General features: G+C 41.1%; 1 protein-coding gene across 3 annotated transcripts in view; it reads right to left on the bottom strand.

Annotated features, from left to right (window-relative positions):
* Window positions 1-27,997, bottom strand: part of grm7 (glutamate metabotropic receptor 7) — a 65,047-nt gene that overhangs the window by 30,830 nt on the left and 6,220 nt on the right. For all 3 annotated transcript variants that reach the window (XM_029276569.2, XM_065961374.1, XM_065961375.1), the window contains one exon: window positions 6,722-6,938. In XM_029276569.2, coding sequence (XP_029132402.1) covers window positions 6,722-6,938 — 217 coding nt within the window. The remainder of the gene's footprint in view (window positions 1-6,721; window positions 6,939-27,997) is intronic.

Raw genomic sequence — 27,997 nt, 5'->3', positions numbered from 1 at the left:
ACGTATCACACACATTAATTCCACAGAGGAATAGAAGAAAAACAGTCTCATGAAAATGCATTAACTCCATTATGACAAAAAAAACAACCCTGTGGGCTTGTGTGAAGAGGTTTAATGGTATAACAGTCTTGAACAGAGATTTATTATAGGTCACAACAGTCAATAATAGAGACAGAGACCACAAGAGCCACTGATGAAGATAAGAAGCACTTGGAGCAGATCCCATCTTCACAAAGACAGAGAGAGAGAGCGGCCGAGCTCAACGTGCTTTGGGCTTGTCTGTCCTAAGGGCTACCAACCAGCAGTGTAGTGGTGGTGGCTAAATTATTGAACGCCTGCGGAATACCTCATCTGTCAGTCAGCCAGACGTTCAGTCAGTCAGGGGGAGGGCAGGCATGATGGAAATGAGAGCATTGTATCTGTACTTCCACAGTATTCTGCTGTGGGTCGGACCGCCTTCACCTGTCACTGGAGAGCATCGCCTTGACTTGAAAGAGCTCTCGACTCAAATAGTGGATTTATAGAAGAGCCTTGTGTCTGTCTTGGCTGGTGATGGTGTGATGTGAGACGGATGGATTTCAGGCTCTGGAGGAGGGGAGGGGTGTTTTACTCCCAGCTCATTGAAGTCTTATCCAAGAAAGAGGATCGTATAGTAATAACGTAGTAAAGCAACTGCTAAATGCCTCCGGATATTTGGCTTGAGATAGATAAATGCATATGTGATTTTAAAGTTGAGCATGTCTTTAAGCCTCCACAAAAATCAGAGTGAAAATTAACACTCATATCTAATAGAAAAAAAAACAAGTAAAAAACAGCTTGATTCTCTGCAGACTTTCTCTACTAACTGTGTAGGCGTGGCAGATTACATTTGATTGACATCTCCCTCGGCTCCTGAACTAGCAATGGACAATAAGCCTCTTCCAGCACTGTATGTTTTTTCTGGCTGATTCAGAGTTGGGGGGCGGAAGCAGAAACCTTGCCAGTTCTAAAAAGCAATTTTTTATTGGTCAGTTTATGTGATTAAATGTGATATTACATATGTATATGTAATTTTTTTTGCATGATATTAGTGTTACATCTCCCAGCATTATGAAGACTGATTCCAAATACATTTCGAGAACATTTCAGAACAGCCTGCCCCTGAGATTTTGCCTCAGGTGGCAAGACATGATGTAAAAAGGACACAGGGAAAACCTGTTATGTTTACAACTTATCCAAGCTAACTAATGAAGCATCAGAGTCTGAGGCTGTGACCACAGGTTTTTGCTTTTATAACAAGGCTCTGTGTAGTTTGAAATGTTCACAGAATCAATGAAAGAGTGAAAAAGAACACGCAGGTGAGCAGAAAATGAAGCAGCAAAAAAAAGTAAGCAGCTATTAAAGGGTTTGTTTTTGTCAGTAAATGTCATCAGGACTGCATGTTAAGTGGTCTAGCATCGTTCTAAAGTCTACATTTTAAACACCTCTGTGAGGATGGAAAGAGGCTGTGTCAAAGACTTTATGTAACTTTCTGAAACAAACTGACACTCGCACACCATTTCACACAGCAATGTGCCATCTGTGAAGAAGTTAGAAAGAATGTAATAACAGTTCCCTTTTTTAAGTTTTCACAGCTTTTTTTTTAAAGTCATTTTTTCATGTGTATAATTGATTCAAACACTACGCATGCCTTCAAGGAGAGTGTTTCTGAAAAAGTGTGCTGTAATCCCCATGATCAAACGATTCTGTACAGCTGTGAGCATGTTTGCTCTTCTTTGAGGTTCGACAACATTTTCTTAGTTTGTCTTAAATTCAAAACACATTGCACTTTAGTTCTTAATATGTTCAGCTTGAAATGATCTTGGAAGTAAGATATGCTCGCTTGTGAAATTAAAAAGTTTGAGCTGCACTTCAGTCACTTACCCGTGATGTCAAAAAAATAAAATGAAAACTATATTCACCGTGAACTCCTACCCTCTGCTTCACATTTGGGTAATATATCAAAGACAGCGTAATGATCATGATGGCTAAATTCATCAGGCTCTTGGAAGTTCTCTGCTTATCTGTCTGAGTGCCATAGGTCATGCACTGCATTAACTGCTTCAATTATTCATCCTCAATGCCCTCGGTTCTGAAAATGCACTCCGGGGCGAGGAATCCTGCATCGCCATTTTGCTTTAGTGAAATACAAATCCCTTTAAATTAGAGGCTCTTGATGGATTCGACCCCCCGCCCGTCTACTCAACACCCTCCAAACCCAAGCCTCCAGGGGATCCATAATGCTGCAATTATATTTATCACCTCCACAGTCACAAGGCAGACCTGCTCCTTCCAGCTTCCCTGCATGAACACGTGGGAGCACATCAAACTGGGCTGACAGGCGGCTGACATTCATATTCTACATCTGTGCAACCTTCCATATCCTCTGTGCCTTTTCACTGCCAGTAAGGGGCTTGTCAATGTCGTAGGGTCATGCGCAGGAGTCGTCGTCGTCTATTTATTACGGTGTTTTTGAGATGCAGCAGGGTTTCTCTCCTACTGCTAAACATGAGCGCTGTTCTTCACTGGCAGGTTGTGTTTCCCTCACAGCTCAGATCTAACAAAATGCATCGTGTTGGCAACTCGCTGCAATCAATTCCACAGTGATACTTTGTGGGTGGTTTTCCTCAAATGCAAGTCTTTTTTATGAAATGGGAAAAACTGAGCTCCATCGCTCTGGCCTGAGTCCAGACAGACAGAGAAAAATACAAACAAGATTAATCTCTGCCAGCTTCACCTGGAGCCAGGATGAAGGTGCACAATGGAGCAGTGCCGAAACAGGGGGAGAGAAAGTGGAGCAAAAAAAAAAAAAAAAAAATAGAAGGGAAGAGAAAAGAGAAAACACAGACAAAATAGATCAATACAAGCTGACCATCACTCTCGTCTCAGCTTGGGGTAATGGGCAGCCATATTGCATTAGTCCGTTAGATGGTTTCTCCTTGAAGTGGTGAAGTTTGAATTCTACTAATGCATCTGACATTTTATTTCAACCAAACAGGGCTGCGCAAAAATAAAAAATCCCAAGGCCTCATGGATCACCTTGCAAGTATGCTGCAACAGCATCCAGCCAGTGAATGTTCTAGCTCCGCAGTTAAGCAGTTTGTTGAAAATGTTATGTTCTAAATATATCTCCTCACAACACATTTAAAGTGAGCACCAGATTTTTTTCTATATCCATCTTTCTTAAGAAGTCTGTTTTTTATTCAATTCAAACCGACTCCAGTCAGTGCTGGTGCAGAGCTGCTGCCTTTAGAGGAGTCGTGTCAATGCACAGTTATGCTATTACATAATTAATGTGTTTATTAAAGATAAAATGCCTTGGGTACTGGGAGCTTCTCTTTACAGGAAGTAATTTACCATTTGTATATGAATACAAAATATTGGAAAGTGACTGCGGCTCAGCAGCAACAGGATGAGTCAACAACAACAATGGCTTATAATTTCATTCTGCTTGTGTAGCTGTTCAAGTGTCATAATAATATCAGCGGGCTTACTGCTCTTTGCTTAAGAAGAGGAAAAAAAAGGAACATCTGTAGAAAATGCAGCTGAGGAAACCAGTTTGAAGAAAATGTGTTTATCACAGGATATGAGAGGAGCTGAAAGTTCTAAAGTAAGCCTGAAATCAGGGCTTTTCCTTCTCAATCCTACACTTTCCCTCTCGCTCTGTCGATGCAAATTACACAGCCACAAACAGCTTCTTAAAGTTTTAATGAGTGATCACACTGGACACGGATGCATACGGATGAAATATTCATGCACGCTGGACTTCTTATCGGTGCCTGTGGGATATCATTAGCTTTCCTCCTTCTAGAGGTTTCCGCACATTAGTCTGTTAGAAGAGACAGCGATCACTCCCACAGATGTACGAGAAACTGTTTGGGATTCACGTAGGTTGAGCTGAGCAGCAGCAAAATACCTGTTCAATAGCACACCTGTTGTTGTGGTATAATGGATATTGATGTCGAGGTTGGGTACAGGATTCTTATCCAGTATGTTTTCACAAAAGCAGCTAACCTCTCCCAAGTGGCAAAACAAATGTGCAATAGACATAGAAGCTTGTTAGCTAGCCACACAACATGAGTTAAAGCATCAATTTTACACTGCAACCATAAAACCTCCCTCCTCTTCGTCCTCGCTCACAAGAAACAAAGCTGGGACATGATAGGAATGCAACTGCTTACTTAAATTAAGGCGAAACTTTGATCAGGCAGCACATGCTCCAGATTCTGCAGTATGCTTTCCATGTATGCTGTTTAAGTTGAGTTCATGGAAATATGCTCAAAGTTTGATTGCTGTTGTGTTTGTTTGGTGTTTAGTGCAAAGATAAAAAAATGTAAACAACAAATATAAACATGCTATTTAAAGTACCACCAAATGGACTACACCTGGGCAATATAACAATAAAAATATTACAAATGTTTGATAAAAGTCAGATAGATTAAACCCTGTAGTTACACCAACCAAACACTGGGAAAAGGGGGGCGCTAATGCACCTTAAATGCTAGTTTCTACCTGACAGCAAAGCGAAGAAGAAAAAGACAATGAACAGCCAATCACGTCGCAGGGATATGGGTAGGCAGGCTTACAGTTTGGCGCGGAATGGAAACACAGCTGAAATGAATGATATCGTTCCTGAAGAAACCTCTGAGCCTATCAGCTCAAAGACGAGAGAAAACCTCGTCGACAAGATAGGCCGCTCAACTTCAGGATTTTGGAGATATTCTGGCAATTTGTACAGCCTGACAAAAAACAGAGTAATGTGCTCTGTAAACTGTGATGAAGACATATAACAGCTAAAAGGGATAACACCACAAACATTTTCCACCATTTGAAACAATGTCACTCGTAAGAACACACCGAAAGAAAGAAATTACAGTCCAAAACGAGTGTCAGTGTGGACCCTCAGCAAGCACTGGGCCAGTAAGTTATACTCCCCAACTCTCATATCAGCTTTTTCCAGCTCTCTGCACTGTGCTTATGATTGTGAAATGTTCCTCTGTTCAAGTATCATTTGTCATGTTCTGACAATGAAGAATGGTTAAAACACAATCAACCATCTGGTTTCTTCCGCTTACAGTCAGGAGCAAAAATCATCCTTTAAAATTGAAAGACATTTACCGTCATAAATATCAATATCGACTGCTATGAACATTTTTTCAGTGGATAACATTTTATTGTCATATCGCCCAGCCCTAGGTCAAATGATCATGATGTATCGGACATACCAATCAGATCCTGTCATTTCATATGGTTGTGGCAGTAGCAGTAGATGGTGAACCTCATGATTTTTTTGTGAATCAGAATATATTCATGTAATATTCCTGGTAAATCAGTATTTTCATTTTATGTGTGGCGGGATCCAGTAAAGAACAAGAAACAGTGACAGATTGTGTGTTTTGTAATGTAATTTTAATAATTTCACCATGGTAGACAGCATCAAGTTTTCTGATTGTGCTATTGTGGAGCCAAGGTATGATTTCTCTTACAGCGGTTCTTTCACAAAGATGAAAAAAAGGCTTGAGTCTTGAACATAATAATTCCCACCTCTTGGGCATTAAAGACATTGTTACAATCACTATCGCTCAGTAAACTGTATTTATCCTAAATGTATCCTTGTCATGTTCTTGCAGAAATCCTGCAGCAGCAACTTTGCAAAGTCCCTCCAGACTTTCAAAAGCACAGCACATGATTTGACAAAGATAGCCTGCTCAGTGAACTGTAAGGACTCTGAGTGTTTCCTGGCGACAGCAATGACTGCTGATTCACATGTACCACCAACACATGCCAGCAACAGCACCGCTGTGGAGAGCAGGTGATTCATGCACCACATTCAGCCCAGTTACAGGCAAAAGACACAACACCTTGTCTGCATGTGAATTCTGCTGTAAGTACTCTTTAGGAGCTGTGATCTAAACCCTAAATAACCTATTCAAATGTAAATCGTAAGAGAGGTTCATCACGACTTAAAATCATCATCATTGATGTTGAGTTAACAGGCAAAACAGACAAGAATGACTCTTAATAGCTTGCTTTCTCCAGCATTTAGTGGTTCTCTGTTTAATTGTAGTTTCTAGAGAAATGCCAAGAGACATTCACAAAAGAAGGCTTCTTTTCTACAAACACTAAAAGTCTTAAAAGCTCGCCGCTTTAAAAGCTCCAACCAGAGCAGGGTCACTAAACTGACTGACCGCAAATCTCACTGACCATCATTACCGTCCACAATGCCCTGCACTCTCACCCAGTAAGGATATAAAAAACGAGGTGAAACAGAAAAGCAAATGTGTGAAACTCAAATCACCCGAAAGAACACTCAGCTGGCACATTCTCTGATGGCTAAAGAGAACGCATGAGACTATTTCACACAATGTCTGTTCTGAGTTCAAAACACTGAAGTGGTTACATTTGAAAACAGTGACTATGTTAGAGGCTCATTATCGTGATGTGGCAAGCCGTTTCTCCATCTACATTTCCTCCAACACTCTTAAACTCACTGGGGGACGAAAGCAGAAGTTGCCAAACTGATCAATAATTCATTCACCGAAAGAGAGAGAAAAAAAAACAGATTCAAGGATGAGCTAGAAATAAAGGACGTTTCCTCTCCTGAAAAATGCAACTGTGTGATTAAATCTTACAAACACGTTTAATTTTTTTTTTTTTTTTTTTTTAAAGGCTTTAGTTCTCATCCCTGATCACTTTTCCTCACCTGCTTCTTTGGAGAGTTGTGTGAAGGCCTCCACTCCCTTCTCTCCGTAGCTGCCTTCCGAGGCAATGGTGGAGATGTAGGTCCAGCCCAAGGCTCGGATAATGTCCACCATGGCCTGAGCCTGGAACGAGTCTGGGGGAACCACACGCGAGAAGAAGTCATAGCGCCTGTCGTCACTCAACTCGGGGGCTGTTGACGCATAGCTGATCTGCGGGATCTGGGAAAAAATGGAGGGGGAAGGAGGACGTTTAGTCATGTGTGGATATTGTTCTGGTGCAGTGTTATAGGTGTTTGCTTTGGTGAAGACTCTGAAAAATCACATTTGTTTAATGTGCACATATCTGATATGGCTGCCTGTTTACTGTAAACAGAGCAGAACATCAAAGCTTATGTTGTACACCAAACATATTTGTCATAAATAGTCCCTTTAGGTCTGCCATGAAATTGTTAAATACAAAGTCTCAGGTTCAGGTTCAGGTTACTTGATCTGTACCTGTAGGTAGATTTGTTTGCAGCCAGCGAGATTGTAGGTAGATATGTTTCAGCGTAGCCCGTCTGTATAAAAAGATGGATTAACATCACAGATCCCTGAATGTGATGCAAAAACATTTGGTGCTCTCCCTCCTGACTGTATGTAGAATAAGTCAAAAGCTCTGCCTCCTCCAACAGATGGGACATGCATATGGGTCAAACTATAAAAACCAAATTCACTTTTCTCAAGCATGGTTTAGGATTTAAAAGTTAGTTCTCAATATACTGATAAATGTATTTCTATTTTTCAAAGAATGTTAGTTTCACTTATTTGATGCTATAAAAAAAAGGGGTAAAATTCTATGACTGACAGCTCTGTTGCTTGTGTGTGTGTGTGTGTGTGTGTGTGTGTGTGTGTGTGTGTGTGTGTGTGTGTGTATCGAGGATTTATGAGATTGAAGGATTTTCTTATACATCAGCTTTTTGTCACCAGGTTTTTTTAACATGGCAAAAAAAATAAAAAGGCCTTCAAGAGTCGTGACACTTTTTTAAAAATTGTCATGTGACCTTAGTGTAGAACTTTGTTCATGAGAGGATTCACTGTAAATATTTGAAAAACAGAAACAACTCCAATAGTCCATGTCACAATCTTCATCTGCTTTACACTCTTTTAAAGGTCACATATTATTCTCCTTTTCAACCAGTTTAAATACGTCGCTGAGCTCCCCAAAACTGTGAAGGTTGTAGTTATTAATCCACTCTGATCCTGTATTTGATCATGCCTATAAACCTCGCTATTTCAGCCCTGCTCAGAACAGATCGTTTCTGTGTCCGTAGCTTTTATTTTTTTACGGTGAGACCCAGAACAAGTTGCAGAACAAACACAAGCTGTGGCAATGTCCCCCACCTGGGGGAGGGGTTACTGCCCTTTGTGATGTCATGAAGATAAATCCTTGAAACGGCCTGTTTGAGCACACATTTTCTGAAAAGTGGAGCAGGCAAAAGACAGAGAGGATGGACTCTTCTCATAATTGGGTTTTCATGCAGGCTAGGGACAAATATTAGTCTTCGAAAAACAGTGTAAAGTGTATTTTGCATAATACTGTATGTGACCTTTAATAAAAGCTGAGTTTACAATGTTAAAAGAGTTTCCTACTTAATGATAGCTGAAATATTTCTATTACAGCTGAGAAAACTTGAGGATGACACTCTGATGTTTGGACGAGATAATCACTTTAATGTTTCTTTAAAAGTCTGCAGGTGTTCACAAAGCTCAGGTTTTTAAGCGAGCAAGCGTCATCACTAACAGCAGGTAAATGTCAATCTGTGAGTCAGTCTCTTTTTGTTTTCCTACTTTTCCTGCTCCAACATAAGTCTGACGATTGTGGCTTGAGGCCATGATGTCTACAACTATAGGATAAATCACTATAATACAGAGCCTATAATGAAGTCAAGTGGAAACGGGATCTAGTGCTATATTGTTCACATTTCTACCTGATAACGTCCTCAACATCTCATCAGCTGCTGTGTTTGACATTCTGAAACTACAATCACGTCTGGTGGCATGTCTGATCAATATGGCCTCTCATTAAATAGGTGGACGCACAAGCAGATACAGACATCATTTTCTCTTGAACCCCAGCACTGTATCTCATCACACAGTCTAATCAGAGCGCGCTATGAACGCCATCCATTTCCGTTAGAGTGATCAAAAGCAGCCGGACGCTGGGGAAACACTGGAATGAGGACACAGCAGCTGGCTGATGGGATCACTCCAACTCTCAGAGTGTGAGTTATAGCTTTGACCCACAACTCAAAGCGAGTCAAGCGCACAAAGCTGACAAATTGAGGAGCAGGAGGAGGAGGTCAAGCATAAGATGACTGTATTTCAAAAAGGCCCCAAAAAATACCAATCTACAAAATGAGTGAATTGCACCATCAGTGGTGCAATTAGACAAATGTACAGTTTGGAATGCTGCTATGGTGTCCCAGGTTAAATTCCATCAGGACTTCCTGAAGTGAGTGTACAGGGTGAGAATAAGAAGAATGAAAAAGGAACAACCACGGTGAATTGCATTCAAAAAAATACTATTCTTTCCAAAAAGTAAAGCATCAATTTGGAACATTTGATAGAAGGGGATGTAGCTGAACAGAGTTGCTGCAGAGTCAAAAGGTGTTATGGCTTTGTTGAATCTCGTCCTATCTTCGCCTCAGCTGGGACATAAAAGCCGCTTGAACATTTGTCTCTCTGGAGCTTTTCGCTGCAGGGAACCATTTAAGATGGCAATGTCTCTTTTTTTTTTTAAACTTTGTGCCAGGCTTGTTCCCTCTCAATACTCCTAAACTTCTTATTCCCAAGGATTCTGCACCAACATTCAGTACAAACAGCTTTTTTTAATTACCACTCTGACCTCCAGGTAACAAAAGTGATAAACCTTGATTGAGAAAGAGTCCAGGTGTGAGGATTAAACCTGCTTGAATACAAAAAGATGCTGACTAATACAGATAACAATCTGACGCCTTTGTATTCCCTTTTCCGAGCCTTCAAATTAAATAGAATGCAAGTTAATAATTTAACCTCCGTACAATAAGTGAATCAAAATCTCCTGCTCTGTCTTTCCCGGTAGATTACAAAGTTGAGTTTTTCCACTTGAGTTGGATGATTGATTCCTGGAATGGGTTCAACTAAATAAGCTCTTGTTGCAACAAATTGCAGCAGATGTGAATTTATTGGCTGAGGGTGATAATGCAGAGATAACAAGGCGGGGAGAATAGATATTTTATCGACATTTCCAAATCAATTTCTGTAAATAATTAGCTTGAAATGAGAACAGGATTACAGTCCTCTAATCTTCCAGCTACATTAGGAATTTGACTTGCACAGACGCATTTGAAACTCTTTGTGATTGTCTTTAATTTTATTACAACATTTTTTAATTTACAACATAGGAAACATCATTTATCACGGGGATGACAACATAGTTCTGTTTCATGAGGGTAAAAAGTTGTTGGCGACTCCTGCAAGAAGTCTGCATCCAAGAAACTTCAGTAACCATGATGGGCACATGAATTCAGGCGAAGAATGATTAATGACGCCCCCATTCAGAATCACAATTACCAAAAGCGGATGTCTAGCACCTGTCATCTGCAGTATAGATCAGTGTTCAGATTGCTGAGGGTAATCGCCTGGCTTGCTCTTGAATGTATCTGGGCTGACAGGATCGATGGGAGGAAAACACAGAGGTCTGTTATAGGGGACACTGTTTTATTGATTTACCAAAGCAAAGTGCTGCGGCCGCCCTGAATAAAAATCTGTTGCTGAAGTCTAAAGAAGGCAAAAAAAAAAAAAAAAAACAGAAAGAAGGTGTTCAGTCGGGGGAGGGTTGTTAATCTGCTTATTGACATTAAATGAGAATTTCAACCCGGGTGTTTAAGAGGAGAGAGGACGAAGCGAGGTTGTGTAAAGGTTAGACACGTTCACAGTAAGAGGGAATGCCAGGCAAAGTTAATTAGAGTGCCTTGGCCTTTCCGTTGTGTTTCCTCATGCAGCACCACCACCACCACCCTAACCATGGTCAGCTCTGAGAAGAGGTGAGAGACTGTAATGTTTGTGCTTTTACTGTCCGACCCGGCTCATTTAAAGGTGATGATTCCTAGAGGCTGAGAGCAATTCTTGCTGTGATTTTCTGCTTTGGTTTGATCGCACATGCTCGATGCAAAAAAGGCATTTTTGTTTGAAGAAAAACAGGCAGCATATGGCACAACACGACTCTCAGTTGGGGTAATGGCAGCGATCTATCCTTGCCATCTGAGAGGAGGAAAATCTGCAGATATAAGATGGGACACAGAAAACAGAGAGATATGACAAGCTATGGGTTCTTAGACAAAAATCAAAGGCCATCTTTCAAACGAAGAGTGTTTTCCTACAAAAGGCAATACTGTGGGAACACAATCTGTCAAAGAATTAGACAATGAAAACTTGAGTGTTGTACAGGCTGGGTTTGGTTTCCATTTATCTGATGGCTACGCTAAAAAGCATTGCTGCAAATGAAGCATGAGTGGCAGAGCTGAGATGTTTCCCATGAATGGCTCTAACTGGGGTGGGGAGTGCGGCCAGGGAGTTTGTGTTGCAGGAATCCCAGCGCCTCTATTTGCTGCATGATTAGCTCTTTAAGTATAGCTTGACAACAGTCAAGGATCCGCTCGGCTGTTTGCAACCATCTCCATGGTGACGGCGGATATGACAGCGGGTTCTGACAGACCCGAATTCATAACCCCGTGCTGCCTGTGGCTGGACGCCAATGCACAGATTGTCCTTATGACACCAGCACAATGACACGCACACACAAAATGTAAGTATGATCCAATAAACTGGCCAAGAAGCTATTTTGAAAGTCACTCAAAAACTGCACAGCCTGTCCCTAATGGAATAAATATTTGCTCACAGAAAACATCCCTAGTCAGAGGATTTATTTGTAGCTGCAAAGCCGGGTGTTGTAAACCAGCAACGGTCGATATCCTATAAACAAAATAATACAGTACAATAAACAGGCCTATAAAGACATGGAGCCGTTATCAAGTTTTACATCTTTCCTGCTAAATCAAGGCTCAGCAGCCATGTGACAAGGAGGGTGATCAGACAGCCATTGCTTTGTGTTTAGAAAGCAGTGCCATTTGTTAGCAGGGCGGAGGTAATGACTGTGTCCGTACATGTAACCTCAGGCTGGGCTTTGGTAATCTCTCCTCACCAGAGACGCCGCTGCCAACCCAGCCGAGGAGGGCGGTGGAAGCCGGCGGCTTCTCCTCCCTTTCTCTGTCACTCTCTCCCCCTCTCTTCCTGCCCATCTGTGTCTCTAACACTCACTCAAACTCTCCTTTTCGGGAAGGCTGCGTTCCCTTCGCAACCTGTGACTTTCAGCCCCTCTCCGCTCTCCTCTCCACCCTCCTCTCCACCCCTCTGTGTGTTTCAGCCCCTTCAACGGGAGAAAAAAAAAAGTGAGGCTCACCTCCCTGTGTGTCTCTCCCTCCCTCCCTATCATCTATCTGCATGCATACACGCCCACACAGATGATCAGCAGACACTTCCTGCCCACAGAGGTCCTCAGGCTGCCAGTTTCCCCCAAGTAGAGACAATCTGCCCTCAGTCATTTACTTCCCTCTGTCTATTGTCTTTCTATTTTCCCCCCACTTTTCTCCATGTTTCTTGATGAAACCATATCTCTAAAAATTAAGGTCAATTACAACGATGAGATTTTTTAATCAATCAATTATCTGCAAACTATATTAACTGCCAAAGCAGAATCATATTCAGAGAAGTGTATTAATAGATTTTCCTTCAGTATCTACCTGTGGCAGTTACAGCAAGGTTGTTTCTGTGTAAAAGAAATTCCACTAGCATGTAGAGGCGGGCGATATCACCTCAGAATCATATAAAGGTATTTCTTTAGCTTTTTGCATTAACTGTGTTATATCACGGTATTACAGTATTATAGGGATTTAATGCATATTATCCATGCACTACAACCCCCCGTTTCTCCCCTCAAACAAGCCTGTTTGAGGTGATGCTCAACTCATTCCTTTGCACGAGACCAGAGAAACATCTTTTAATGAGCCTCTGTTCAGTCCATCAGCTTAAATCTCTGTGATTTTAAGTTTTGTTTCTCTTCTGCAGAGTTGTGTAAATGCCCCTTCAGGTACTGTAGGATGCAGCGCACGCTGCTCTCAAACCCATTAATTGTCTAAGTGTTGCGCAAGAGTGTATCTGTGCCGCACCGAGCTTAGCGCAGTGCAAGGTCGCGCCAGTCGTTACTGCGTGCTATATGGACATTTTCAACTTGGGTGCAGCACTCAGTGACAACTTCTCAGCGCGCCCAATAGGAGGGGAGATCAGATCACTTTCCTGAGCTCTAGATTACCAGTTTAGAGAGCTACCAGGACATCGGCAGAAAAGCTTTTGTTTGGAAAGGTTTTGGTGCTATTTCAGCTTTATTCTGACTTTGTTTGTACTTTAATGTATTTGTACTTGGGTGTACCAGGTCTGTTAAAAAAAGTATCAGAAATGTGTGCTGTGGTTGTGAAGCAGTGGTGGATCTGCAGCTCCTGGATGAGACTAAACTCCTCCAAATCCTGTCGTGCCCTGAGGATTTAATGAACACACAACCTCTTCTTCTTTGCAGCTCGTTTCCACCTTCTCAGCAGAAGAAAGGCCAGGGCTTTCTTATTCTCATTACTGGACAGATACATTTTGCTGTAGCAGAAGCTATACTTTCCAGAGCTATTTTCTCCGTCTATCGTTTTGGTCACCTAGCAACTTGCGTCGTTGATTTGTACTTGCACACTCCCCTCCTGCTCTGCGCCTTACCCCACGGCACACACACTAAAGCTGCTGCTGAAACAACACATTTCCTGATGTGGTTCTGTCATAATAAAAATAATTCCAAGAACAGAACAACAGGGGGATTTTATTGTGAAGGATTTGTCAGAAATAGAATGTGTCTATCATCAAATAAGTCGAGCTTTAGCAGAGATTTCCAACAACACCGTATGGAGTTACAGTGTTTACAGCCACTCCGCCTGGAGGACCACAGCCTCCGTACATGGGGCAAGCACTCGGCTACTGGCACCCCATGGTCCACTTATCTTCATCTTGGAATTCGGACAGTTGAAACACAAGTTCAGCAGCAATGAAGATGCAATCCGAGCTGTTCACAGTATTTGTTAAAGCCCCAAACAGAAAGAAAGACACGATGGAAGCAAGTTGTTTGCTGAAACTTGGAGAGGGGATTACGCAATCTTACCTGATTGCTCTGCCACAATTTTTTCACTTTTTGTAAAAGCTTAGACGAGGAGGAGCCGTTTGATTAGTGAGCATGTGAGGAGGAAACATGCAGAGACAGGGGAACTTGAGCTAAACTGTTGTCTGTCACAAATAACCAATTAACTCTAATTTCATTTAGCTGCCACTGTGGCTGGTAGGTTAAGCATACTGTGTTGCCTTGAATGTGCACTACAAAACGGTGAAGACGGTATGACAAAAATCCTTGTCGTGTCAGAACATAATACCGGTGCTGGTATTGATATTGGTTTACCGCTAATAGCATGAATTGACTTTTGGGGCAAATGGAGATTGAAATATAATCTTGTAAGGTGGAAACGGCATACTTTTAAGGAACCAGTTGTTTAAATCTAGCGGGCAATGGGCTACATTAGCATTCAATCTGAGTAGTGATTGCAGTCAAGTTAGTTAAAAGGAGTTAGTTTTGTGTGTGCAGAATATACCAGTAGGCACCAGCTTGGGTAAGGAAAGGGCCAAAGAGAATGATGAGAATAACAAGCAGTAAAATAATTCATTTCAGTTTGTCACTGAACATTGAGTTATAAAATGATGTGATGATCTCTATGTTAGCTGAGATTTATTTTCTCAAAGCTATGAAAGCACTGCTTAATATAAGTGACAAATTGTTAGCCAGAGCTATCTTATGATTGAGCTAACCCCTCCTCCCCCACATGTTGTCAACAACCGCCTGCCAAAAACTGATCAACTATCACCTATCTGTGGTCAACACACCACACCTGCAGCCATCAATACTTCAGACTAGGACAATGTTGATGCTTTATGTAAATAAGCCAATAGCTGCTTTGACTTTTCCTTTGATTAGTTCCCATCATTACCAGTGAAAATTGTTCAATAAATGCCCAAGCATTATCAGTGAAGTATAGCAAAAGCACAGAAGACGTATGAACACAATCTGTTTTAATGAGTGAGCGAGTGTGTTACTATGGTCACCGCTCTGTGCGTCAAAGGACGTTGTCCGGACCCCTCTATGAATATAAAACATGATTACAGTTAAACTAAAATAAGTAATACTCACTTATTTACTGCATAACCACAGAATGTGTCACAGAATAATCTCATTCTGGATTTCTTTTTATTTGCTTATTTTGCCATCCTTACCGGTCTATAAACAAAACTAAAGGAAGTCCAGTTAGTTAATTCAAAATGACATGATATGAACATAGGCTTCTTGTATACAGCTACAGCTATAGCATAGGAATATATAACTGCATGAAAATGTGCCTAATGCACATGAAAATAGATTTTAAAAGACGCAGAAGAGGAGACAAGACTATATCAGATTACAAAGTGGTGAAGGAAATTCACCAAGTGGTGCATAAAAATTGATCAGAATGCAGGAAACTAAATGATTTGTGGTCCAAGGACACCTCAAGGCGCCTGAAGATGAACCTGAAGATGCCAACTATTGAAGGACAAATATTGAGCTGTTTCCTGCCTTGACCAACAGGCTGAAAATGATAAGCGGAAATAGGTTTGGTTGTTCTGGTCATGAGGAAGAATCATGATAAAATCGGGATCGTGAACTTGCCATAAAAAATGTGTGATTTTTTTTTCCATGTGACCCACCACTAGTCTGAACACATGGTCGCTTCTCAAGATGCTTATTGGGTTTTAAATAATGCAGTGCCCATAAAAGGATCTCTTTGCTAGAAGTAGTTTATGGCTAACTGCTGGCTACATCAGAAGTTAACTGTGCGGCATTTACAGACATCACTGCTAGCCGGGTTCTGTGATTGGACTGAATACAATTTTCAATACCTAAACATGTCTACTATAACATAGAGTATAAAGACCCTTAATAACATAGAAAGGGGCTATTTATTATTTTGGTTTCAGGGGTTTAAGTTAAAAATAATAATAGTTGCAGTCTAATTCTGAAAGTCACATGAAACATTTTCTCAAGTAAATATGTTTCTTATATGAGAATATAATGAAAACCTTTCAATGACCAAATGTTTAAGCTGCCTGAACTTTATATTAACATCATGAGGGCTACAGGATGTTAACTCCAGCCTTCAGTCTAAAAGATCTGTGCTTTTTACACCCACAATCCACTCCAGCCTGTCTGCTGTATGGACACATCACACTTAATGGATTGGAAAAAGCTTTTCTAGCCAACATTACACAGACAGAAATTCTGCTTCATTTAAACTGTGTTTGGCGAAAAGAAGACGAAGAAGAAGAAATTTAATGGTTGGGCTTTTTCTTTTAATTCCCTCTCTTCCACCTCCTCCTCACATTACACTCCTACTGCATCTTTCCACTCTTTCCCAGCCAGTTATTTTACATGGACCTCACCTGAGTTGTGTTCAACCAGTCTGGATGTTTACTGTGTTTTTCTGCAGCCCAAACACCTCACTTTCAGAGTTGCCCACACTGCTGAACTAGCCTCTGTGTTACATGACAGAAAGTTAGGCTTTCATAATCCTTTATCTAACACGACCTTCCATCGTCTCCTTCTTTCCGCCCACTTCCCCCTTTTCCCAGTCGATTCCCTCACCCTCTGTCTCTCCCGCTCGCTCAACATCAGTCCCCTGGGCAGCTCTGGCGCTTGGTGCCGGGCCTGAGCTCTAGCACGGCTGCCCTGCCAGTGTGTATTTTAAGACAACCAGCATGTTCCTCCATGGGTATAGAGGCTAGGTATGACTCACAAATCAGATATTTGACCAGAAGAGCCACACAGTAGAGTAGAGCTGAGGCGTGGGTGGAAAGTGTGGATAGCTCACAAAGAGAACCTGACCGACCTCCATCTCTCCATCTGGTAAACAGACTGCTATTTCAACTAAATTGGTTTTTCAAAAGAATAATCATTTCCAAACATCAAGTAGCCTAATCGGAGATTAGTCTGTACTCATGAAAGAGCTATGTTATGCAGTGTTAGAGTCTAAAGTTGCTTTTTGGAATACCTGTCTTTAAAGAAAGCCTTCTAAGAACACCTTAAAGAGTTTGCCTTTTAAAGCCTGCATGACAGTCGAGCTTTTATTCTGTCACTCATGACATTTACTTTCTACAGATCCCGTTTTTTCTTCAAGTCATTTTGTGCAGCTCCTCGTAGGCTTCACACAAAGCCAGGCCCTGCAGAGAACAATAGAGTTCAACAGAACAGCCTTGATAATGGCGGCTGTGCTGCACGCTCTCTCCAGGTGCGACGGGAAGCTCACAGAGTCTCGGCAAGAATAAAACACAGCCTGCAGGTTTATGACTAAGTGTTATCAAATGTATTCCTTTATATCCACGGGGTCTCACATTACAAAGGGCTGTATTGATTTTTCCAGACTGCAGAGTGCACTGGACGCGGCTTTGTTTTTCTCTGCTGTGTTCTTTCTCTGCAGCCTGCATCGTAACTTTAGTTTTTCAACATGAGATATGAGATATCAATAAAGCCATGCTGAAATATGCATTCTATTATGCTCTGGATAAGAGACAAAATACATGTCTATTCTTTCTGCAAATACAAAAGTCTGTGTTTTTGTGTTGGCAACATCTTTACATCTCTGGCTCATTGCATTTTCCAGCACTGGACTGTCTCTGGCATATTATTCACCACAGAGCGATCATAGGTACATCTTTTTTTCCCCCACCTACACCTGGAGCATACAGGGTCTGACACATTCATTGTTAGTCGTGCACCTGCAACACTCTGACCTGCATCCCAATGATTCCCTCTGTACTGCCCCCCCCCCCCCCCCCCATCTCTCTGTGTGCAGCTCTCTCCACAGACTCGACAGAGCATCATCGCTGGGCCCATTTCTCCCCTAATAGTGCAGACAGTGGTGGGTGAGCCTCCTCGATCTTATCTTCCCTCCTCTGTCTGCTCCTCCTCACAAAGAATTCTTTAGCAGGGCCATGTAATTACATAGTGATCACAGCAGGGGAAAAAATATCACAGATATCTCATATTCCTTCAGTTGGTGGGTCTGAGCTCATACTTGAATCCATGCACTTGAGATACATGTAATGGTTTAGATCAGAACAGGATGTTTCAACAGAGAGCTATCTGCTTGCTTTGGCATCGCCTGCAGTGCTGCCTTGAACCGCTCCCAGGGTTGAGATTTTAGAATCTTATCACAAACACCTGCATGCAGAAACACTCGCCAAATCCTCTGTCATCCCACGTGGATCTGTCTGACTGAGGGAGGGTTTGCAAATGTGAAGTAGAACGTGCACATGAATACAGTTTTCTGCAAAAGGGCCACACTTATACTTAAATAGCTAAAACTAACATGATTCCCAGTGTTGTGTTTTTATATTATGCTGTGCATTGCAGTAACTGCAACTAACGGAATGTATGCAGACTTGATGATTTTATTTTAAAGGGACAAGGCCGTGTGCCGCTTAAACTGCCATTCCCAGTATGATATTCACACTCATCTAACAGGGTTTTAAAATAGGTATAAAATACATTGAAAACTACTCAGGAAGGCAATAATAAACCAGAAGAGCATTCACATTCTTTCTTTAAAAAGAAAGAGAAAAATATAGAAAGGATTGAAACCCATCCAGAAACAGATAAAAACTTCTTTTTTTTAAATAGCAGTATAAAGCTTCAGGAAGACAAACCCCCAAACATGGAGGTTTAAAGGTGATAATAAAAAAGATTTAAGGCAACCTTGAGTATGGTAACAAAATAAAAACATCACGGTAGGGCACTTCACAGTGAACCTAAGGAGTTTGTTTCCCTGAGTTTGTCTGCACAGGCGGACCTTCCTCCAGGGCTTTATACAAATAACGTCTCCTTCGCTGGGACTTTAACCAGCCCTCACATCAACTATCTCTAACCTGAAGCTTCTGATTGTTGGAACTCGTTGGTGGGAGTTCAGAGCTGCAGCCTGGGAGGCTCAGTCCGGGGAAATAGAGTCCCTTCTCCTCTGAACTCACCTTTCTTCTTCTGTCAATACAGGGGACAGTCATAACAGCCTGAGGATGTCAAGCTGTGTGACTCATGAGGAAATATAATCCTCAGTCAGTCAGACCTCAGCCACAGTATGTTTATAAAGTGAGCAGGATGTGAGCTGCAGATTAACTTTAAATCTAGCAGCCAACAAGCCAAAGATAAAATCAAGAATGTATGGTCACTTAATGGTTACGACTCTGACTGTGACATTTTAATGACTTGTGGGTTTGAGGCAAGAATATATGAGGTGAAAAGATCTTTTAATATAGAAGTTAAATGTTTGAGAAGATATGGTCCTGGTAGGTTTCCAAAGTACAGGCTTCTTTTGCCACTTTAAGCAGTACTGGTGACACTGGGAGGGTGTGGGGGGGGGGGGGGGGGGGGCAATGCTAGGAGTTGGGCATCAGTCAACCATTTTGGTTTGGACAGAAATCGCTCAGAAATGGGTTAGATGGCAATGACATTTTGAACAGGCATAATTGATGACTAATTGATGAATCCAGACTTTAAATAGCCCATAATTTTTATAGTCTTTCAATTCTCAAATTGATATATCTCAAAATCTACAATTCATTTTTGGTGCAGTACTGTTTATTACCAAAAGGTAATCATAGGCATTCTTAACAAGGATTGTGACCTTCATAGAAATGTTAGCACTGTCAAAATGAGCACGTAAGCATGCCTACTTTTGCATTAAGCTTAAGTGAAGTGAAGTTTTTTTTTTTTTACCAATGGCTTGACGAAAAGGTAAACATTTAGTGGTTCATGTTGCTGTTTCATCTATTGTTTTCTCTGTATTTCTAAACCATTTGAAAGTAGATTAAAAGTACTCGTGACCATTTGAGATGTGAAATCCAACTGAGTGTACATCAAGTGTATCTCAGTCAGATTATATTTGCAGAGTCTCCAAATCAACCTTTGCCCTAACGACACTAACACATTAGGCAAACAAACTGGGAATGCCATTTAACCATAAAAGATTTAGTTACACTACCACCAACACAAATCTATAAGTCAAAGTTATACTGCTAAATGGCTATAAAAAGGTAGGTACAATGACAAACCATGGAGTAAAGTGTGTCTCTGTTTGTCTGCTACCTGCTACCCCTGTGGCTCTCTGTGATGAAAATCATACTGTGTCCAGTCGTGACCTGGCCACCCACTGGCTCACTGTTTGCTGGGTGCTGCTGATGTAGAGCATCTCTGAGGGCATCTGACCTTGTAGTCATGTCAGCAGCACATAGGCTCTGCTGCACAGCCAGAACAATGGACGATTGTCCACTCAGTGAGAGCAAGAAGCTTTTCCAGTGCCGTATTCAATAACCTGCCAACTCTGGAAGAACTGGACAAAATCTTTCAGATGGAGCTATTCTGTGTAAATAGACTCTCATTCTCACTGAGATTATGATTCATCACAGCAAGTGTCTCAACTAATGGACCGAGAAGATTTATGGGGAATGTGTTTTTGTGACATGCACATTTTGCATAACTTCCTCTCACAGTGAGACAAAGTGTCAGAAGGCTGCATACTGACATGTATTTCAGAGCCAGAATCAGAGATGCGAAACAGACGCCAGATCAGACAATTACCCTCAGACAAGTTAACCAGCCGAAACAGGAACGGGCACAGCTGAATACAATGCAACTGTCACAAGCCGCTTCTGAAGGGTTATCTTTATTTTGAAAAAGAAAACACTAACATGCATCCCCCTCAAAACAGCTCATGTGGCTCTCTAGTGTGCTAACAACACAATCTGTCAAATACTCTGAAGTAAGAGACAAGACAATGCTTTGCACATGTAATACAAAGATATGAAAGCTAGCCCTTTGGACATGTTGCCTCATTATTAATGAAAAAATAATAATATATACAATTTGTATCTCTTTAGCTAAGTATCTCATGTGGCAAACAGCGTTGTGTGTAGTCAATAACTTCTTGCCTTGCAAGTCAGAAATCTAATCCAAACACCAATATACATTTTTTTAGAGATAATAAAATATATTATCTAAGCCAAGCATATCAATACGGTAACAAAGGGTGTATTACTGTACATGCACTGGCTTTAACCAAATGTTAAAAATACAATTGTGCAGTAAAACAAACGTAGGTCTTATCTGTTAAAGCCACTTGTGCTCTGACCAGCACAGTGAGTGCCTTGAAGTGCCACGTATTTATCCATTTCTCTATTTTATATTCATTAGTGCACACACCTCTGTTTGCATGGTTTCCCTAAATAATAAGGTGTGATGTGTTTCCAACTGTGCACTGGAACTGGAAAATTGCTTGAGCACTGAGAGTGAAGGATTATTGCCACTCTAAAACACTCACACACATCCACACACACACACACACTCATGTCCACACTTTTAGTACTTAGGAGGACATTGCACTGACGTACACTCATACCCTGGAGGCTTAGGCCTGACCTAAACCCTTAAATCAAACTTAACTAATGTTAAGAATAGCATTTAAGACATGAGGAGGATTTTCAACCCCAAAAAATGTAAAAACGAAACAAAAGAAATCCCTTTCTATCAATTGACCCACTAGCAGTGTGTGGTGTTGTCTTGTAGCTGCAGACATCCTGCCCTTTGTCTGTTTTATGTATTTTTCTTCTTTTGGGGAACCTTTTGGTTTTTGTGTGTAGCCCACAGCCAATATCAAGGGGCAGGTTAGGGATCAAATAAACGAAGCTGATAGGTCACATGGCTGTCTACTCTTCATCTCTTGCCTCCCAAATAGGCCACACCAGGAATCTCGCATCTGGTTGTTTCTAGATTCAAATGAAATACAGTGCCGGCAGATTATTTTCAGATGTGTGGGCATGCTCAGTAATGCTTTCAAAAGTAACAACAGTTCAAAAAAAGAAAGAAAGAAAGAAAGAAAAAAACGTTGTCTTCTGATTTACTGCTTTGTCCTCAACTCCCTCTCTTAACTCACAAGCTAACAAGCACAACCATCTCACCATCATTGAGCCAGGGAGGTGTGGCCCACTTTTTATTGTGTTTTCACAAACAGAATGTGATTATTCCCACTCCTTCTGCCGACTCATTCTGGTTTCATGGGGAGACTTTCATTGTCTCTAGAGAAGCGAGTATTTATTAGTACTCATGCAGACACAGGTGATAGAGATACCTGCCAGTCAGATAGATTGTGTTTAGTCCGATAGGTTTTTTATATTTTTGCAGACTTTTGATTGGATGACGAAGCTGAAGAAGTTATAGAAAGACTCAGTATTAAGCAACCTCTCTTCTGCAAAGCTTGTTCTCACCACAACCCGTGTTCTCTACACCAATAAAAGAATGTAAACACGGTGAAGTCAGAGGGAGAAATCTGAAGCCCAGTGATTAGATAAGGTTAAATAGGCATTTAACCTGAATATAACTCAAGTTCTACTGTGTAAATATTTCTGTATAGCCTCCAGTCACTGCATTTAACAAAGAGGATGAAAGAATATAAACAACAGTTACTGTGGGAATACAGTGAAGACAATATACCGCCTGAACACATCTGACTGTCTTGGGCTGCTGCGGAGCCATCAACATTTGAAATATGACACTGAATCAATCACAATCTAAATAAATCACAACCTATACTGCAGGTGTCTATACCAGGGCCACCAGTACATCAACCAGTACGTCAAGTATAAATCATCATCAGGCTTGTCCTAACCTCAACTACAATCAACCGCACACCTTAACCAAACCCTACCTTTAGAATCAAACGTCTAGTGGTTAACTTGTAGTGAGGTCTTTCTTTATGACCTCTTAATGTGAATATTAAAGCAGACTTTTGTCCTAACAGCATGATTAATACAGATATACACATACGGTAAAACCTATATACACATACAGGAAAACCTTGAACAACAGCATGAAAAATGGAAAATCAGGGTGTAATATAGTATTCTTAAAATCTGATTTCACCCTCCTGAATATAAAATAGATTTTAGTTTTGAATCTTTTGGCAGGAGTACAGAGAGAAAAATCTTTGACTGGCTGACGCAGCACAGACAGTTTGGTATTTGAATTTTAACAAGCAAATACCACATTTGACTGGCCTTTGACCTCCAGGTAGCACATGACAGCTCAATGCATAATCCATTGATAAATAGCAGGCTATTGATCCACCCAGCTTCACTGTGGGCCACATGCGAGTGCTCCAACACTGATAAGGCTGTTGAAAAACACTATCTCCTGCCATCAATAGCTCCCGTGTGGCATTCAATTGGAGTTTAAGCAATCCTATTTGAAAGGAGAGAGCTTCCCTAATTTGCAAAATGTCAGTGGTGATTGAGGTCTTCCTTCAAATCAATGCATGTGTCAGATGCTGTTTTTCAGAAAGCACTAGAAATCCCATGGGATTTGCATCTGAAAACAGTCGTCCTGTCAACTGATTTTTTATGTATATATGCCTTAGATGTTGCAGCACTGTATACATTTCAAGCTCAAAAGAGCGGAGACACACAAAGTTGTTCAAACAGCACAAACACACCACTGCACAGCCAACCCGGGAAAAAATAAAAAATACATGCGCCACACTCGCAAAGCTTCATCCCAAGGGAAATAGACAAAATGAAACTGAAGCTAATGAAAGTTCCACTCTTTCATTTCCACATCAAAAATCAACAGGTGTTTTTAGCATAACTACCTGAGGCCCATGCTGCACTCTAATAATTTAGTCTCTCTATAAAGGTCCACATCGTGCTGCCTGATGTCATGGTTATATATTACTGTTAGTATCTTTTGTTAGCAACTGATGTACCCTCAGGCTCTGCTGTAATAACACAACACAAGGACAAGGAATGAATCCGGATGATGTTTATTATGCTCACTGGGAAAGCGCACACTGGACTTTGCCATCCCTGTGCACAAATGTTAAACACATAAACACATAAACACGGATGTTTAATGACCATATTTCAAATGGATGAGCTCACTGACCCAGAGCTTCAGGTTTTTGAATATCTGCAAAAGAAAATTGAACGTAGCTTAGTAGATTTATGAGAACTAATATATGAAACTGTCTGTGTTATACTAACTCAAATCATTTTGAGGTAAATAGTTCAGCTCAACTACATTCCGAGGGCAATTGTTGTACATGTTGCATCACTTAACTAATATTGGATGCATGAGAGTTTATATAAAACATGTTACCTGCATATAAGATTATTTTTCAAAGCTTATACCGCTCAGCAAAGTTAGCTCCACTTCCACTTGCCACAGTGTGAAATGCTGCTTAAATTATATACACAGCGATGCTTAAGTGCCACTCAAAACCTCTGCCTCCAACCAAAAGCGATAGAGTTGAAAATGATTTTCGTTGTGTTCCTGTTTACATTAACAATTACCTCTGTAAGGAAATAAAGAACAAATACCTCTCTCTAGAAACAATATTGGCACTTTCATGAAAAAGGTCTACCTGGCTTGCTGCCACTCGAGGTACCTGAGGAAAAAATGAGCACTATAGATAGAAGGACCATTTCGTTTTTCTCTTCCCTCTCTTGCAGCTCAAGCTGGCGTGCAGTGACTCCTCGTCTATTTCTTGCTGCTCTTCAGTGACATGCCTGTCTACATTAGAGCCCTCGCATGGGCATGCAGTCCAAACAGAGCCTCGTGCTGCCAGCCTCCAGGGACTGCCATGTGAGCGGTTCACCTCCTGTCACTTCTAACTTGTTGGCCCACTGCACAAAGTTGATTGAGTTTGAGAGTTGTGTTGCATTCATCATTTCTAGTAATGTCTCTTTGATTGATATGGAAAATTTGTCGTTACCAATAAGATATGTTCGTCTGGAACTTTGGGGAGATGTTCATGGTCAAAATCAGGTAAAACCCTCCTGTCTTTGTTGATTTTCTTACTACAATCTGTCCCCTTTTAAGTGAAACTCCTCAACAGCTAGCGGGTGTATTAGCGTGTAATTTAGAACATGTGTGTTCCACCAAGATTCTTTTAATTACTTCAATTACTCGGCGGTGATAAATACTTGATTCTGATTGGCCAATTAAGCAGAGCAACGCTCACTGTTGTTAAGAAATACTAACTATTAGAAAAGCAGATGATTGCAGGGGACTCGGCTCTTGTTGTGGACTCTGGAGGACTAACTGTCATCACATCAATCCGCGGAAAGAAGTCTGGTTTAATTTGGAGTCGGTCTGTTTACAGTGGGAAGAAGAGAAAGGAGAGGATAACAATGGAGGAAAGAGGTTAAAGGATTGAAGAACTGTACGCTATGACAGGGAAATCTACCAAACTAAAACACTAAGACTTCTGTATATAGACTTCTTAATGGAAAATGTCAACAGACTACGATGGTGGTGAGGCGGAAAAAATAAATCAGGTGCTGCCCTGATTAACCCTGGTCTGTTCACCTTGTGTTTCAATTCACCATCTGTGGTAATGTTCAGTGTAATGTGAGTAATAACAGCTAGTCTAACTCACTTTAACCAGGCTACAGACTTAACAGTTGCTATGGACCCAGCTCTAACTGTAGATTCAACTATTTGTTGATTAATTGATTAAAATAATAAAATAATTTTCAAATCAATATTGTTTCAAATTATTGATCTCCTTAGTAAGTAGCCGTTTAATAAGCGTGGCAGTGATTTGGCGGTCGAGGTCCTGTTCCATTCCACGACAACAACCTGCTCACTATACGTTATCCCTTATATGATTCTTTAACTTCTCTTCCAGGGTCATCATCAAGTGATAAATTATTTCAAGACACTGCTTTCTTTCCATCAGCCCCAGGTGTCCTTTGTTTTAAGCTAAAGTTTGCAAATATGTTAATGCTAACACACTAAGATTGGGGAGCTAAGAAAGTAAACTACTTCTTCTAAACATTGATGTACAAACCTTGTTTGGGCTAACCATTGTCAAAGGAGGTAAGGTAGGACATGTTAGCATGATAACATGCTGAACTGAGATAGCTTACTTAATGGTAAATAACAAAACTGAACAGCATTGTTAGCAGTTAGCATTGTCACTGTGAGAATGTTTGTTTGCAGTTTTTTAGCATTAAGCGAAAGCACTGCAGTGCGTTACAGTCCAAACCTCAGAGCCACTGTTTTACTTCCTATTTTCTTTAAAGTCCAACATCTTATATGTGTTGAGAGGGAATTCTCCCTGACAAGTAGATCCAAAGGAGTTAGTCTTAAGTGCAAAATAATTTCTAATGTGGTGTGTGAGTTCAGATTGTGATGAGGAAGGTGTTGAGAAAGCGATGAAACAGGGAACAAAGCACAGAGCCCAGGTCTGAGAGGACCCATAACAGATGCATCATTTGGAATCAGCAGACACTCTCACAGGCTGCACAAAGAGAAGCCTTTTTCACGAATTCACCTAACTCATTTAGCAGGATTTGAGGACCCGTGAGAAGACAGGAAAATGCCTGGAAAAACAGTCCACTTGATCCATGGAGACATTTTGTGCTCTTATGAGGTTTTCTGCCTTGAAAACAGAATCAGATCCTATTTAGTCATTCAGCGCTAGTATGGCTGAGTGACTTTGTAATGGAAGCTGTGTCAAAAATGCTCCATGGAAAACATATCACTGTGTTTAAACAAACTACAATGAGCCCTGTGATAATGCCTTTCAGCCCACACTGGACTTTTTCCTACACAAGTAGAAGGGACATTTTTCCTTTTTGGAGGGATAAGTGCGAGCCCGACCGGCAGCCAGCAGAGACCTCCTCATGCTTCTCCACTCATCCCCGTAAGAGGATCGGACGTAATGGGGTTTCCTCTTCTTTTGCTCCTTCTGCTCGCCAGATTAACTGCAGAAAACTTCCAACAAAGTCTAAGAGTGCTGTTCTAGTCACATTTCACAGTCATACTGCCAACACGTTTTTTGAGGAACACTGGTGTGACCCCATGTGAGAGCGGCGCTAAGCTTTAAAGCAGGTGCCCTCTTCCATCCTCCTATGCATGGGAGGTGTGGGTAATAGCCTGTCTCTGAGAGACAAGCTTAAAAGCATGTATAAAGGAGGGATGGCACCCAGTTACAGGGTCTGAATGAATATTTATCAGATGTAAGTGGAAACAAAATAGAAACAAACTGAAACATGTCTGGAAAAAAAATGAAGAATGAAGTCAGAATGCACTAGCTTTGTTTTCATTGGAAAACATTTAGTCACACAGTCTTGCACGCTATTATGGAGCCCAATAATAAAGTGGACCATCCCCCCCCCACGCCTGTGGGAATATCCAAGACATTAATATCAGGCGTGCATGGCTTCTCATATTCTCCCTGTGGCAGGCCACTGACCTAAAGACCTGGTGTCAGAAGCGATGACAACATGTCTAACACAGGGATGTGTTATTCAGTTTATTAATATTGCATCAGTTGTTCACAGAGAATCGTGTTTGTGTGTAAGTATACACCTGCTCCACTGAACATGAGTGCAACAGAACTCTGTCACAACGCTGTTCCTCCCAAAAATAGGGCCAAAGAAAGAGAGAGACATCTGATAGATCAGGTTCTCAGACGACATTTCACCGTGTAGCTAGTATCGTAATTGTTGCCATTGCGTGTCTGGAGTTTTCCTGGAGATCAGTTTGTGCTTTGGAAACCGTCACAAACACGACTTTGACATCATTCCAATTTAAAAATGTAAAAAAAATAAATGTTTGTTCTTTTTTTTTTTCTATCATCCAATTCCAACATTAGATCTATGCCTGCTGTTGCTCAGTCCTGGCACTCGTACTCAGAGCATGGCCGCTGTTATGTCCAGCAAAATAATTTCATTTGGATGCATTCATTTGCATTCCAGGTTTACTGCAGCCTTCAAATACTGGCTCCTCATAATTTACACACAACAGTCTTGTCACCACTTGATCTTGCACCGTTCGCTCTGATTGAACTCTGACCTGGGAAAATACCCTTTCACACTCGTGACCGGCTGAAGAGCATGGGATTGACCTCTCCTTAACTAAGTATTGATTGTTTATATCCTCGTTTGTTTAACTGAATAAAGAACAAGCAGACGATGGAGGTTCACATTATGTTGCTGGCAAGTAGTAAAATGATCGTGATAGCGGACAAAAAATAGACTACATG

This window comes from Labrus bergylta, chromosome 12 (genome assembly GCF_963930695.1).
Source record: "Labrus bergylta chromosome 12, fLabBer1.1, whole genome shotgun sequence".
Taxonomy (NCBI): domain Eukaryota; kingdom Metazoa; phylum Chordata; class Actinopteri; order Labriformes; family Labridae; genus Labrus; species Labrus bergylta.
This window is presented reverse-complemented; position numbering and strand designations above follow the sequence as displayed.